This window comes from Myxine glutinosa, chromosome 8 (assembly GCF_964187855.1).
Source record: "Myxine glutinosa chromosome 8, kmMyxGlut1.1, whole genome shotgun sequence".
In the NCBI taxonomy this organism is placed as follows: domain Eukaryota; kingdom Metazoa; phylum Chordata; class Myxini; order Myxiniformes; family Myxinidae; genus Myxine; species Myxine glutinosa.
In genome coordinates, this window is record NC_136268.1 from 108,186,267 (window position 1) to 108,202,157 (window position 15,891).

The 15,891-nt window shown below is 46.1% G+C and overlaps 1 protein-coding gene across 1 annotated transcript in view; it reads left to right on the forward strand.

Annotated features, from left to right (window-relative positions):
* Window positions 1–6,461: 6,461 nt before the first annotated feature.
* LOC137432826 (uncharacterized) overlaps window positions 6,462–15,891 on the forward strand; it is a 398,393-nt gene continuing 388,963 nt past the window's right edge. The window contains exons 1-2 of the mRNA XM_078783985.1: window positions 6,462–6,630; window positions 7,273–7,602. Coding sequence (XP_078640111.1) covers window positions 6,462–6,630; window positions 7,273–7,602 — 499 coding nt within the window. The remainder of the gene's footprint in view (window positions 6,631–7,272; window positions 7,603–15,891) is intronic.

Consider the following 15,891-nt stretch of genomic DNA (forward strand, 5'->3'; position numbering starts at 1 on the left):
GGGCGAGTTCAATACTTGAGAAAGGAACATCTGCTAGTTTCATGGTGTTGTTTGCTGTCTGCAATGCCTGGACCGTGTCGTTGTTTGGTTGTGCCAATGCTATCTGCCACATGCCAATGGTATCCACAACTGCATTGACGTGACAACATAACAGAGCATCTGCCACCACATTTTCATGGCCTCCAATATGTTGGACATCCGACTTGAACTCTGCGATGAAGGACATACACTACATGGCCAAAAGTACGTGGACACCCGAACATCACACCCGTATGCGCTCGTCGAACATCTCATTCCAAAATCATAGGCATTAACATGGAGTTGGTCCCCCCCCCCCCCCCCCCCCTTTGCTGCTATAACAGCCTCCACTCTTCTGCGATGGCTTTCCACTAGATGTTGGAACATTGCTGCAGGGATTTGTTTCCATTCAGCCACAAGAGCATTAGTGAGGTCGGGCACTGATGTTGGGCGCTTAGGCCTGGCTCGCAGTTGGCATTACAATTCATACCAAAGGTGTTTGATTGGGTTGAGGTCAGGGCTCTGTGCAGGCCAGTCAAGTTATTCCACGCCGATCTCGACAAACCAGTTCGGTATGGACTTCGCTTTGTACACTGGCATTGTCATTCTGAAACAGGAAAGGGCCTTCCCCAAACTGTTGCCACAAAGTTGGAAGCACACAATCGTCTGGAATGTCATTGTATGCTGCATCGTTAAGATTTCCCTTCACTGGAACTAAGGGGCCTAACCGGGACCATGAAGGTCCTGTATGTACAAGGTGAGTTACACAAACAAGTTAATAGCTTGTTAAGAGCCCATTCCCGGTGTTTATTCGGCAGGCGTTGTTAAGAGCCCATTCCCGGTATTCCGGCATTGGAAGCCGACAGCCCCAGACCATTATTCCTCCTCCACCAAACTTTACAGTTGGCACTATGCATTCGGGCAGGTAGCGTTCTCCTGGCATCCGCCAAACCCAGATTCGTCCGTCGGACTGCCAGATGGTGAAGCGTGATTCATAACTCCAAAGAACGCGTTTGCACTGCTCCAGAGTCCAATCGCGGCGAGCTTTACACAACTCCAGCCGACGCTTGCCATTGCACATGGTGATCTTCGGCTTGTGTGCGGCTGCTCAATCATGGAAACCCATTTCATGAAGCTCCCGATGAACAGTTGTTGTGCTGACGTTGCTTCCAGAGGCAGTTTGGAACTTGGTAGTGAGTGTTGCAACCGAGGATTGCAACCAAACCATTGCATGTAAATAGAGGGGGGGGGTTCTGTGGTCGTTGCGAATGGACCAAACCATTCATGTAAATAGAGGGGGGGGGGGGTTCTGTGGTCGTTACTGCCACGTGGTTTCAAAGTTTTTTTTTGTTGTTGTTTGCACGCATGTTTTTTTGCACCCACGTACGGGCACGCCCTAGGATGTTTACACACACACACCCCTACACAAATTTTTTTTTTTTTTTTTTTGGCAAGGAACGGGCACCCACGTACGGGCACGTCCTAGCTTATATATAGTACGGGCATGCCCTAGCACCCGTTCTGTGAGCTTGTGTGGCCTACCACTTCGCAGCTGAGCTGTTGTTGCTCCTGGACGTTTCCACTTCACAATAACAGCACCTACAGTTTACCAGGACAGCTCCAGCAGGGCAGAAATTTGACGAACTGACTTGTGGGAAAGGCGGCATCCTATGAAGGTGCCCCGTTGAAAGTCATTGAGCCCTTCAGTACGGCCCATTCTACTGCCAATGTTTGTCTATGGAGATTGCATGGTTGTGTGCTTGATTATATATACCTGTCAGCAATGGGTGTGGCTGAAACAGCCGAATCGACGAATTAGAAGGGGTGTCCACATACTTTTAGCCATGTAGTGTATGTCGAGCCTGATTTGGCGAGTATTCTTTGCTACTGCACAACCTTCCGGTAAGTGGCTTGTGATCCATAAACACAAAGATATCTCGACCTTCAACAAAATACCGGAAGTGTTTCACAGCTGGGTATATGGTGAGCAGTTCTTCATCAAGGTGCTGTAGCAAGTCTCAGCAGGCATAAGTTTGTGGAAGAAGAATGCTATCCAAGAAAATGGACAGGATGCAGACTTAAATCCATGCCTTACCTCTATCGGCTATACACATCATGGGTACCCAATCAGACCATCCGTGGAGGGAGATAGAACAGAAAGAGCAGAGAAATAATGAGGGTCACGGCTTTTTGCTCCCCGGGTGAAAGCTGTCGTGCTTCTGCTTCCGTGACCCAAATGCTAAAATGGGGTGGGGGGTTGAGGGGGAGGGGCGGGAGCGGAGGTCGAGAGTTGAAATACTTTGGGTGTCTAGGGTGGGTGACTGTAGAGAGAGCAGTGTGTGAAATGCGGGTGATGCAAAATAAACTGCGAAGGTGAAGGTGCGTTATCAGTGGTTGTCACTCAGATGAGGAGTCGAGCTGCGGCATCACCGCCAATAGTTGATGCTGAAGGAACTGCGCTCCAACGCGAGTCGAAAGAATTGACGCGACCAAAGACGGAATTCGTCCGAGTTGCTTTATTGAAACAAAACAGCTCAGGTATTCTGACAAGCCCGTTTTTCGGGCAACAATATATATACACATTTATGTCGGGAAGTTTGCCCGGCAAAAGCTATACCGGGCATGCCCGGGTATCAAGGGCGAGCCTTGGAAAGGCGAGTCTGGACCTGCCCGGGCGTGTTTGGCTGCGGCCTGGCAAGTCGAGGCTGGGCGTGCCCGGGCGCTCTGGGCGAGCACTGGAAAGGCGATAGCGGGCATGCCCGGACGCTCTGGGCGAGCCCTGGAAAGGCGATAGCGGGCATGCCCGGACGCTCTGGGCGAGCCCTGGAAAGGCGATAACGGGCATGCCCGGACGCTCTGGGCGAGCCCTGGAAAGGCGAGAGCGGGCATGCCCGGGAAAGACGAGACCGGGCGTGCCCGGGAGGTTCGGGCGTGCCCGGGAACAGTGAGTCCGGGCATGCCCGGGAGAGGCGCGTCTGGCCGTGTTCTGGCCGGTGCAAGGCGATTATGTACATCCAGCGGTAACCGCTACAATGCCCTCTTTAGGGATGGTAAGTCTGCGTTCAAGGGAGAATGCTAAAATGGAAAGATAGCTGAGAAAGGAATGCATGAAAGAAATAACCGACTGTGTGAGAATTATAAGATATATGTGTCAGCGTGACTTGGTCTGGCCCTAATCGGTGTGCTTGCTCCATCCACCCCAAGGCTTGGCTGTGTTGGCTCCCAGTTCGACCATCAAGTGAGCAGCACCTCTCTCCACGATCATTCTCTCTTAAGCACCACAAAACAAGCACAGGACCAAAAAGCGAAAAACAACGTATAGGACGAGAGCCATAACCAACGCCTGCCGAGTATCTGCCCTCTGGCTCTTTTATAAATCCTGAATGAGGGCGAAGCCTAAAAGTGGATCAACAATGAATCCGTGCATGGCTGGCGGACTTCCTCTATAGTCGTAGTCAACGTGTGGCCCTGAATGGGTTTCTCTCATCTCCTCTTCCTGTTCAGGCTGGAGTTCCCCAAGGCAGTGCTCTGGGCCCTGTGCTTTTTCTGGTCTTCATCAATGATCTCTCTGACTCTCTTGAAAATCCTCTCTATCTCTCTGCTGATGACTCCACTCTCTGCCACTCCATTCCTCATCCCTCAGATCGGCAGTCTGCAGCCTCCTCACTCTCTGCAGACCTGGACAAAATCACAGACTGGGCAAACAAGTGGACCATGTCTTTCAATCCTGACAAATCTCACACTCTTACGATGTCTCTCCGAAAAGACCGACTGGACAACCCTCCCATCCACTTTCTGAATAATCCTCTCCAGGAAGTTCTGTCACTCAAGCTTTTGGGTCTCACTATCTGGCTGCCATGATCTTTCTTGGGAAAACCACATTTCCAAGCTGGCCTCCAAAGCCAGTCGCCGACTGGGCATCCTCCGTCGTGCGAAGTCCTTCCTTTGCACACGTGAGCTCCACACCACATACAAGGCTTTCATCCGCAGCTCAATGGAATGCTGCTCTCCCCTCTGGGCTGGTGCTCCTGCCTCACACCTAGCTCGTCTTCACGCTGTTGAAACCAAAGCGTTCAGAATCATTGGAATCTCCCACGATGAAGCTATCTCCGAGGGCCTTTCACTTACTCACCGCAGGCAGGTTGGTGGTCTTTCCGTCTTCTACCAACTCCTCTCCGGCCTTGCTCCCCCAGCTCTCTCTGGGCTCTGTCCCCCAAATATTCCTACAGGTCGCACAAGATCGGCCTGCAACCCTCTTATGGTTAAACTGCCAAAATCAAGACTCTCTGCTCACCTTCACTCCTTCATTCCTCTTTTCTCCTGCCTCTGGAACAAACTCCCTCGCTCTCTTCAATCCCACTCCTGCCTCCAGGTTTTTAAAACGGCTGTTCACCACCATCTCTTATCTTCCCCAATCCAAAACCTTGATCTTTTCTACCCCCGCTAATTTCACCCCAAATCCACTTTTTTGAGGTGACTTTTGTCTTCCTTTGTTTTGACTGACACAATTATATTTATACTCAGTGAGGAGTCTAACCTTTTATATTTATACACAGTGAGGAGTCTAACCTTTTATATTTATACCCAGTGAGGATTCTTACCTTTTATATTTATACCCAGTGAGGATTGTTACCTTTTATATTTATACCCAGTGAGGATTCTTACCTTTTATATTTATACCCAGTGAGGATTGTTACCTTTTATATTTATACCCAGTGAGGATTCTTACCTTTTATATTTATACCCAGTGAGGATTGTTCCCTTTTATCTTTATACCCGATGAGGAGTCTTAGCTTTTATATTTATACACAGTGAGGATTCTTACCTTTTATGTTTGTACCCAGTGAGGATTCTTACCTTTTATATTTAAACTGAGTGAGGATTGTTAGCTTTTATCTTTATACCTGGTGAGGATTGTTACGTTTTGTATTTATACCCAGTGATGATTCCTACCTTTTATATTTATACCCAGGGAGGATTCTTACCTTTTATATTTATACCCAGTGAGGATTGTTACCTTATATATTTATACCCAGTGAGGATTGTTACCTTTTATATTTATACCCAGTGAGGATTCTTACCTTTTATATTTATACCCAGTGAGGATTCTTACCTTTTATGTTTATACCCAGTGAGGATTGTTACCTTTTATCCTCATAGCCTGTGAGGATTCTTACCTTTTATGTTTGTACCCAGTGAGGATTCTTACCTTTTATATTTATACCCAGTGAGGATTCTTACATTTTATGTTTATACTGTTACGTGCTCCTCTCCAAACCCCAGTTACGGTGTACCCCCGAGCCCCGAAAGGAGTCACGGCAGAAAGAAGTGCTATTATGTGTGCCAATGACCAATGGTGAAACCACACCAATCAGTTGTTACCAAAAACCAAGTGTTGTATTCATGTCACACAATAATAACAACTTGCACAAGTACAATATAAATTCAATTCCACAACAAAATACCATATAATCTATGATGGTACCACCAGTTTGTTAACTCGATACATCACGGTGCTCCACGTGAGCGAAATGTAACAACCCCAAAGTCACTGTCCCAGCACCAGGCCCAAAGTCGATCCACGCTCCGGTGATCACCAGAAAAAGGTCGTATCGAGACCAGCACCCCGGTCGGCTGACAGTCGACGTTGCCGAAGAGCCGATGGGTGGGTGTCGGGCCAAAGTCGGTCAGGCAAAGGTGCACCCAAAAGGCGACTGGGGATTCACACCTTCAGTTCACCAGACAATGACGCTGGTATGCACGTTCAGCGGCTCCCAAACGGAGAACCGCGAATTCCCAATCGAAATCCACGTTACACACGCGAACCAGGCTAACGGCTGGGCGCGGTGAAATGGCTGGAGCGAGGTGAAATGGCGAACAGGCCCGTAATGGAGGCATACCTGCTCTCCAACAACGATTCACTTCGGACCCACAAAACCCGTCACGCAGGTTTATCTGTCACAGCGATAACGACTGTCACAGGAATCCCTTTCCCGGGAAAACCAATATTCGCTCGTGACCAACGTTCACCCGCGTCTGCTCGATACCTTAAAGCAGCTCGGCCTTTCTCTCCCGACCTCACTTGCTCCGCATTTTTCCCTCCTCTTCTTCTTTCGGTTTCTACCGATCCATTTCGTTTTTCTTTTAAAACACTAATTTTTCCTTTTGAAGACAGTTATCTCCATTTCACTCAAACTATAACAATAATAGTGCATGGAACTAAAAAATACTTCCAGTGGATGAAAACCACAAAGAGGGAAGTGACGAATCCGTAACAATACCCAGTGAGGATTGTTACCTTTTTTCTTCATACACAGTGATGATTATTATGCCTTCTCCTCACAGATACACCACAGAAGACGATGTTGACAACAAAGGGTTCTTTTACACTCGGACAATCACTCACTATGTTGTGTGAAACGGAGAGCAACCCTCCCTCCACAATGTCATGGTACAAGGACGATAAATGGGAGAAAATTGGGAAATGTCCGAAAGAGCGAAATACTTGTTCTCATGAACTGAATCCCCTGCAGTGGGAACACACCGGAGATTATTACTGCGTTGCCAGAAACACCGATGGGGACCATGACAGTCCGAAGTTCACACTTACCTGTAAGTATGACGTTATAATCACAGAATGGACCACACAGTAACCAACATTCACTCTTTTCATCAAACCCTCGACGACATAAATTTGTCTTCAGGCAACACTGATTAAACAAGCCGACAAGACGTGTACATCGGGTTATTCCACATTGTCTGATACTTGTCTAAAATCGGCTGTCTCTCCACCTGCGACCGATGTTGGTCCCACAATCCAGTGTCTCCTTTACCTCTGATTTACCTGTGATTGTTGTAGTAATTATACAAATCACAATATAGTTGATAGTACAATGTGTTGTATTATTTATTAATAAACACAGTCCAAACCACAGAACACCTTGTGTCAGGTCTGGCACAGATTTCATGTTTTTTATCCAAAGGGGTTTTCACTTCACAATAATTAACGTTTTTATTTCTCTGTATCATTGTTTAAAATTTCAATGGATTTGTTAAACAATTTCTGCAACATCATTCATTCTGATGAGAAAGAATAAATATGTCTCACATTATAGAGTGTGGAGTGAAAATCAGTGTTAAATGTTATGGTTTTACCATGTCTGGCATCGTTTAAATATATTCAATAAATACTTGGTATTACCTGTACCTGGTATTAACCCTTTTTTCTCCCTGTGCCATGTTCTCTCTTCACAGTGTATGACGTCACATATGGGGTGGAGGTTTACGGATTTACTGGAGGAACAGTCATGTTACCATGTACACTCCGGTACGAACCAAAACAGGTCGGATCAGTGTTCCCAACTGGAGAGTGGTTCATCAAAAGCACATCATATTATACACAGGATGTTTCCATTGACTCTCTGAGTTCAACAAATCGTTTCACATTTAAAAGAACCAGAATGAATAACAATTGTTCTTTAACAATCACAAACCTGATCAAATCCGACACTGGAACTTATTACTTCAAGCTAAAGGAACCGAGAGAGCAATCGTGGGAATCTGGAATTCGAGTGGAAGTTTATGGTGAGTACAAGCATAAGACTAAGAGTAGAGGGAATATAACAGCCCGTTAAAATGATCTATTTTATCATGAAAAGTGTGGTGTCTACCATGCGTTTGTACGTTTGTCTTCCATGCGTTTGTACGTTTGTCTGTCTCCAGTTTCCGGCGTCCCTTTTCCGCGCTGCTTTTGAATAGCTCCGCATGCAGGCAAAGCTCAATATTCAATATTCTACCATAAGAACAGCTTTGTACCAAACGAGATACGTTTTAAAGGAATACATACAACATGGAACCACAGTTTGTGTATTAACAGTGCGTTAAGATACAAACTGGGCTGACAAGATGGCCTCAAAGTATGCACACTCGCCTCCAAGCTGTCTAGCCTGGGTTCGAATCCCGACCGAGCTATAAACTCTCATCCCGTTGTTTCACAGAGTGGAGGAATTAATCAATGTGTGTGTCTTCCATCCGATTGATGTGAAACTGAGCGTCCCGTACATCTGCTGACATTAGTTGGTGGACGATAAAGATCCCACAGACCACAGTGTCCTCCAGAAAGAGTCGGCGTGCTCTCGCTGGCACCATGAACAGATTACAAATTCCTGCTCGAACTACTGCTGGGAAGGCAAAGGCAAACCACCCAGTGTAACCCTTGCTCAGGAAGCTGCTCCTGAGGACCCGACGTGCTGTGACAGATTATGAGGATCATCACAAAGTTGAACAAACCATGTCGGTGTTGTTGTCCCCCGTCGCACAGCGGAGCGAAAGGGGGACTATGGTTTTCCCCTCCGTCCGTGTGTCCGTCCGTCCGTCCGTCCGTGCGTGTGTGCGTGTTTGCATGCGGGCGTGCGTGCGGGCATACGTAAGCGAAGGACCGCATTCGAATTTGATGTGTGGGTGCAACCCACGTCAAAATCCAAGATGGCCGCCGCCATGTATGTCTGATGCCATGTATGTCTGAACCCTGTGAGATGAATATCTTGAAAAATAAGCGAAGTACCAACTTCTAATCTGGTGTGTGGGTGTATCTAGGCATAAGGAAGAATGCTATTGAAAATTGGGTCGCCACGTCAAAATCCAAGATGGCCGCCGCCATGTATGTCTGAACCCTGTGAGATGAATATCTTGAAAAATAAGTGAAGTACCAACTTCTAATTTGGTGTGTGGGTGTATCTCGGCATAAGGAAGAACGCTGTTGAAAATTGGGTCGCCACGTCAAAATCCAAGATGGCCGCCACCATATATATGTCTGAACCGCCACCATATATATAAAGGTCCCGCACCCCTGCACGAGAAAACACGCGTTGGGGTGAAGTTGCGTTAACCGCCAGTCACCGACGAGAAACGAACAGGCCCGAGCTCCTCCCACGTTCTTCTTGCTCAGCTTCACCGAGCTCCAACCGTCCCGGACTTCCCAGGTGCACATGGCACCAAATGCAGCCATCATGATTCAACACCAAGGAGAGGAAATAGAAGGATGCGTCCGCTCGCAATGAAGGCCAGGACAGACGAGAGTAAATGTTCAACAACAACAACAACATGCATTTTAAGGCCATTTTCCCTGCTAGAGCGGGGGTTAACCTTGCATCCTCATGACAATCTTCTCCATTTTGCCCTATTTTCTGCATCTCCCCTTGTTAACCCCCTTGCCCGCATTTCTTCTTCCACCATCTTTAGCCAAGTCTTTCTCGGTCTTCCCCGTCCTCTACTGCCTTCTACATTCATTGCCATCACTCTTCTCAACCAGTCACTTTCATCCTTCCTCAACACATGACCAAACCATCTCAAACTGTTTCTCTTCACAGCATCCATCACAGGCTCTATTCCCAGCATCTTTCACAATTCATCATTTGTCTTCCTCTCTCTCAACGATACTCCACACATCCACCGAACCATTCGCATTTCCACCCTTTCCAGCCTTCGTTGCTGCTCTACGTTCATTACCCATGTCTCGCTCCCATAAATCATAACACTTCTCACACATGCAGCATACACCTTTCCCTTCAGCTTCAACGACACTCCCCTCCTCGTCAGCACGCCACTCAGTTCCAGAAACTTCTTCCATGCACATCTCACTCGAGCAACCGTTGCCGAGTCTGATCCACCTTCTCCATTCAGCATGTCTCCTCGGTAACAAAATGTTTTCACACCTTCCAGCTTCACGCTGTCTCCAAGATCCAACTCAACATTTCCTCCATCTGCAGCTCCCTCTGTGCACACCTTACATTTGAATGTAGCTGCCACACTGGTTACTGACCCTCTCAGACCACTACATTTTTGATGAACCCACTCAGCGTACATTGTACATGGAAGAGTTCACTCCGACACCCTTCCTGCACACAGCACATGGCCACTTCCCAGTTGTTTCCACCTCACCACATGCTTTACCACTTGCCATCACCTTCGTCTTTCCGATATTCACCTTCAGACCTTTTGTCTCCATACATTCCTTCCACTTGTTCATCTTTTCCTTCAGTCCATCCATACTTTCCGCAATCAACACCAGATCATCTGCATACAACAACTCCCACGGTAAACCCTCCTTCACATTCCGAGCCAGCACCTCCATCGCAGCTACAAATAGTAGTGGACTTAGTACCGACCCCTGATGCACTCCCACCTTCACCTCAAACTCACCACTGTTCCCGTCCTTTGTCCCTTACGAGAGTAAATGTTTGTCCGTCCGTAATCAAACCCAGCGCAAGAGAGCAAATGCGACTGCTCGTTATGAAAACCTGAACCAAGAGAGGGAAAATGGCGGTGCTCTGCCTTTTTGTTCCTTGGTGCTCGAATATTCTCTCTGATGTCACGCGCGCTCCAACCACACCGAGCGCCATCCACTCACCCCATCGTTTCTTAACCAATCGTCCTTTGGGACATGGCCTCACGGCCCTCATCGCGCCCATAGAGATGATTCGCATTATTAATTTCGTCCTGGGGATATTTGACGGACCGACTCAACTCATCGCCCAGACTCTTGGACCCGAGCAATCTCCTCCTTGACAATATTGTCCAAGGTGCTCGGCCGCTCCTGTACAAAATCATTCATACTTTCCCCCGTCAATTGTGGCCATAACAGGTCTTTATCTACCACCACCCGCTCTGGTTCCTCCAATATTTCCACCACGTCTTGCTCCAAACCACCGCCCTGGTGATGCAAGCATCCCAATTAGTACATGAGCCAATCATAAAATTTTTGAAGTTGAGTATCAATTGGGGGAGTAATTCTCACTATTATTTTCAGTTAGACCAATGTTTGTAGTATTTGAAAAAATGTGATGGACGTGTCACAGGCATAGCTTTGTGCCATTTTGGACGCCATCTTTAAAGATGGCCGCCACGTTCGAGAGTAGCGGTAGGAGCACACTGTTTCATAAATATCTCATAAATCGTTTGATGCACATTGCTCAAACTTTGCAATATTATAGACAGACAATATGTGCATCATGTTGAAAAATATAATTGAATTTTATCATGGTCAAGGTCACTCAAATTGACCTTGAGTTACAGCTATTCGCAAAAAAATCAGACTTAACCCAGTTCAGAAATATTTTTAAAATATAAAATATTAAAGAAATTGCATTTTTTGTAAATATTTGGTTTCCATGGTTTATTACCAAAAAATACATATATATATATATATATATATATATATATATATATATATATATATATATATATATATATATATATATATATATATATATATATATATATATTGTTGCGGATATGGGATTTGGCCTCCATCCATATCCGCTTGTAAATATTCCCCTATTTCCCCAATACTCCCCAACTATCCCCAATCCCCCATTCCCTAGTCCCATTGTCTGTAAACAACACTCTGTAGAACCGACCTTCCCCTTTTTCCCCCATTAAATGTCGTGCCCAGGTTCACCGCATCTCACGTAGACAACTATAGGACATCTTGCTAGTTATTCTTAGTCTATGTCAGTTAAGGACTCGTTTCCATTAATTCTGACTCTTCGTTGCACCAGAATGTGATTGTATGGCACCAGTAGTGAGTTTAGGACCTCCCAATACCTCCCCACAACCTCATCTCCGCATCCTCCCATCATCTCATGGAACTACAACAACAACAACAACTACAACCACAGCGGGGGCGGCGCGGCGGCGGTGCGGGGAGTGGGCGTCCTCACTCCGGCTTGGTTAGCCGCCATTGCCCATGTGCTCCGATGGGGTTACCACGAAGGGGCTGACTGTCAGCTCCTCGTCAAGGGCGGAGCCCGGTAACCCCCCTGCACCCAATAAGAAGCGGCGGGCCGATTCCATCTGGGGCGGAGCTAAGGAGCCGAGGGCGTGTCACTCCCCGCTGGATATACGCAGCCACTTAACGGAGGTGACGTCAGATGCGCCCCCAGCTTGGAGAAAGAACGTCACCTCCTAGCGCTGAGAGAGACCTCCCGCATCTCTGGACCGGACCGGGTCGATTCTGCCCCTGAGCCAAGGTGCACCTTGAGCCATCGATTCTGCCCTTCCTTGCCATCAATCCCTGTGTGAGTCAGTCTTGTCCCGTTTATCTGTGGTCTGTCGGGGCTAAGATAAGACCGTATTTAAGTGCCCACCTTTCTATGCTGTACCTCTTGTCAGTGTAATCTAAACGTTCTGCAAACCAATATTATAACCTCCTCCGGAGGTCTTGAGAACTGTACCCCTGGTGTCGTGTCATTTAACCCAGCCGTTGTGTCCTTTCCTTCATTGATCTAGCGTAGCGCGACTCGGCCAATGTTCGAGTATAATCGGGTAAACTGTGCGAACACGGCGGCCATTCCGCTCGGCCCAGCATAACATCTTAATAAGTCGTGTCCGTAACAATTGGTGTCGGGAAGTGGGATCGGTCCCGGAGCGCGTTTCACGCGCTCGAAATTATAACAGCGAAATTTGATTGTGTTTTACAAAAAAAAAATATAAAAACCCGAATTTTGGAAGTCGCGCTATGGCAGATCAAGACGGCTGGGTTCCGGTAGAGGAGAGTGAGGCAGGGTCGATCCAGGACCAAATTGAGGGACATGAGGAGAGCGAAGCAGTGAGGGTAGCAGACGCACAAAATGGCGCCTCGCACATGGCCACGGCGACCGCGCCCGCGACCGTGGTAGCGCCGCTGGTGGATTCGAACCTTTTCCTCCTGCAAATGAGGGCCCTTATGGAACAAATGGGGAACCGGATGGATGCTCAGAGTGAGCGATTGGAGGGCCAAATGGGGGTAATGGGAAACCAAATGGGGGTAATGGGGAACCGGATGGTAGCTCAGGGTGAGCGATTGGAGGGCCAAATGGGGGTAATGAGGGACGAAGCGAGGGGTACCGGTGAGGGGTTAGAACAAAGGATGGGGGCCCAGATCGGAGGGTTAGGGAGTAGAATAGAGGGATTAGACAATAGATTAGGGGAAATACAGGAGGGGTTAATGGGGGTAGAAAACAGAATGGCCGCTCAAGAGAATCAAATGGAAGGGATGCAAAAGGGGTTAGAGGGGTTAGAAAACAGGATGGAAGGCAAATTGAGGGACATGAGGGACCAAGCGGAAAGGGAAGTTAAACAAATGGGGCAGCAGATAGAGGGGGTCAGAATGGGGGTAGAAACTAAACTGGATGCTCACAGGGAGGAAATGGAGCAGATGAGGGTGGCATCTGGGCAGGAGATGCAAGTGATGGGAGAAGAGATCAGAAGAGGTGTGAGTGAGGAGGTCGGAGGAGTGCGCGAGGAGGTGAGGCACTGTAAGGAGCGCATGGAGAAGGAGGTGAGAAAGGGGACTGTAAAATTGCAAGGGGGTGTTGAAGAATTTGTAGCTGAGAGACTCACAGGACTCCAATGACCGGACACAGGTTTACAAAAGGTCTGGTTTATTAACTGGTTATTCACTTCATTCCATTTACCAAATAATACGGCATAATATAATGGATCAGGTTAACTCTTTTCCAATGTCCTTCTCGTTCGGCTGATGTTCCTCCGACACTCCCGTTGGTCAGAGCTCCTCGCAGCAGCTTCTCCCGATTCCACGTTTGCTCCCGTTTATATGGACAAACTGGATTTTAATCCCCTCTCCGCTGGTGCCCCGAGGTCATGCATGTACCAAGTCCTGGTATCAGCTCGCTCCCCTCCTGTTGTGAGTTCCGTTTACCAAACGATAGGGGGGTGCTTCAGCCAGGGGCTGTGACCAGGTGGACAAAAGATTATCATGTTCGGGCGCATTCCTGACTCATTTACAAACTCGTCTTTCACAGAGTTTGCATGTAAAATATATCTGCTTTGTTACCAGGTTAATTAATAAGTTACCAGTGCCAATTAATAAGTTACGCTGAGTTACACTTCCACAATTCCCTCATCTTTTTGTTTTTTGTTTATATTAACCATTAATCTAAACATCAATATAAGTAAACAATCAATCACTACAAGTAAACATCATTACAAGTATAAGTAAATAATCAATCACTACAAGTAATCAAATTCCCTTGGGCATACACCGTCATCCTGCAAGAATCACAAAACATTTCGTTGGTCATTGACTCCTTCCATATCGTTCAATCTATTGCATTTGCATCACAAATATATTTTCAAAAACAACACTTCACCATCACCAAGATACAACAATTTCACTTCATTTTCAAGTTTTGTAAAGCATCTGCACCATCTGGTAAAAAAACGTTTGCCTCCACACAAATGTTGACTTTGTTTGAAAGGAAGGGCTGATCACTTGTGTTTGAATCCTGGTATGAAACATTTTCTCCTAATGTCTTCATAGCTCCTGCACTACTTCGTGTAGGATTTCGCTGTTGTGGTAACATTGCGGAGTCATAGACTGACCCTGCTCTCCTTGTAGCATTCTTGCCACTTTTTGCTGTAAACCATAGTAATTCCTGAACACGGCCTTCACCCAGTTGTAGTCGACTTGCCTCCTCCCTCATTGTGAGTGGGCAGCAAGTATTGGTGTGACGTTGATTGGCCAGCAAGATGTGGAACAGGGATGCCGGATGCATCCACAATGATGTTGGGACCATGGTGTTCAGGTCATTCATGGTCCTTACCAGGAGCAACCAGCAGAATCGTGCACAGCTGTTGTGACAAGGGCACAGCCGTTTTTTGCAGCTCCATGCTGGTTCCCCGGACGTTGGTGAAGTAATAACATATGTCCCCGCATTTCACAGAGGTTGCAGGTAACATGTCGTTGTCCTGCAACTTCTGATGTGGTGAATGTTCGAAGCCTTCGAACAAGAGTAAGTGATCGCCTTTCTTTCATATGTTGCAGTGTGATCCAGGCAAATGGTCACATAAATTTCCTTGGTGAAGGTAAGCATTCATCTCCAAGTTACACGGGAGAATGTCTTCATCATTCTTTGAGAAAGAGGGTGTATGCCACGATTAACTTCATTTTTTTTTAGCCACAAATTTTCTTTCTCGAACTTCTTCCCAATTCCGTTAGCAATCCCTCCAAAATGTGATCTCGTCTTATCCTTATGCTCAGTCACATCTGAATCTGCTTTCCGCACACACTGAATCAGATAGGGTACATCTTACCATGAAATCAGCATAATCATGTATATCTTCCGACAGTTTCACATTCAACAATTTGTTGTTTTTCCTTAACACAAAAAGTTATATTCATTTATATGCGTCACACAAATAATATTCAATCAGGTATGTATTTTATTACTAAACTAAGAATAGCATTGTATATGATTACAATCACAAACGGGAATACCTAATTCCCAACAACAATTTTTTCCAAACCAACAAATTAAACATCATGTATTATTAGCATAATTCCTCTCCACTTTTTTTCTTTTCCCTCTTTTTCCTAACAGTGTGTCACTCGTGGTGATATGAGTTCACTGATATTGTAATTGACACAACTCATAACATTGTCGTTATGCCATTATCTTAATTCTACTGTTTCATTTGCAACATCACTTGATTTAATCTTTTAATCTCAGTATTTTTTCATATCATCATAACAATCTTTCTATTTTAGGTCCATATTTGTTTATATTCTTATCAACCTCCTACGGTTTATCAATTTGTTCCAAAACACTGCAACCAAAGGTTTTAACCAAAGCTCTACCAAATTATTTCCAATTTGAACTCAAAATGCTAATTAAACAACAATTCAAAGAATTAACTTCAATGGGTCAACAAACTCATTTTATAAACAGATCTAATTTTCCCATCCAATAATTTCCCTTGCCAAATGTCATATTGCAACACTTTAATAAACCTTCGAAAAATGTCTTCCAAATCAATAAATTCCCTTTTTACTTCCCAAATACTCATCTGTAAATTACATATTCAATTACAGTT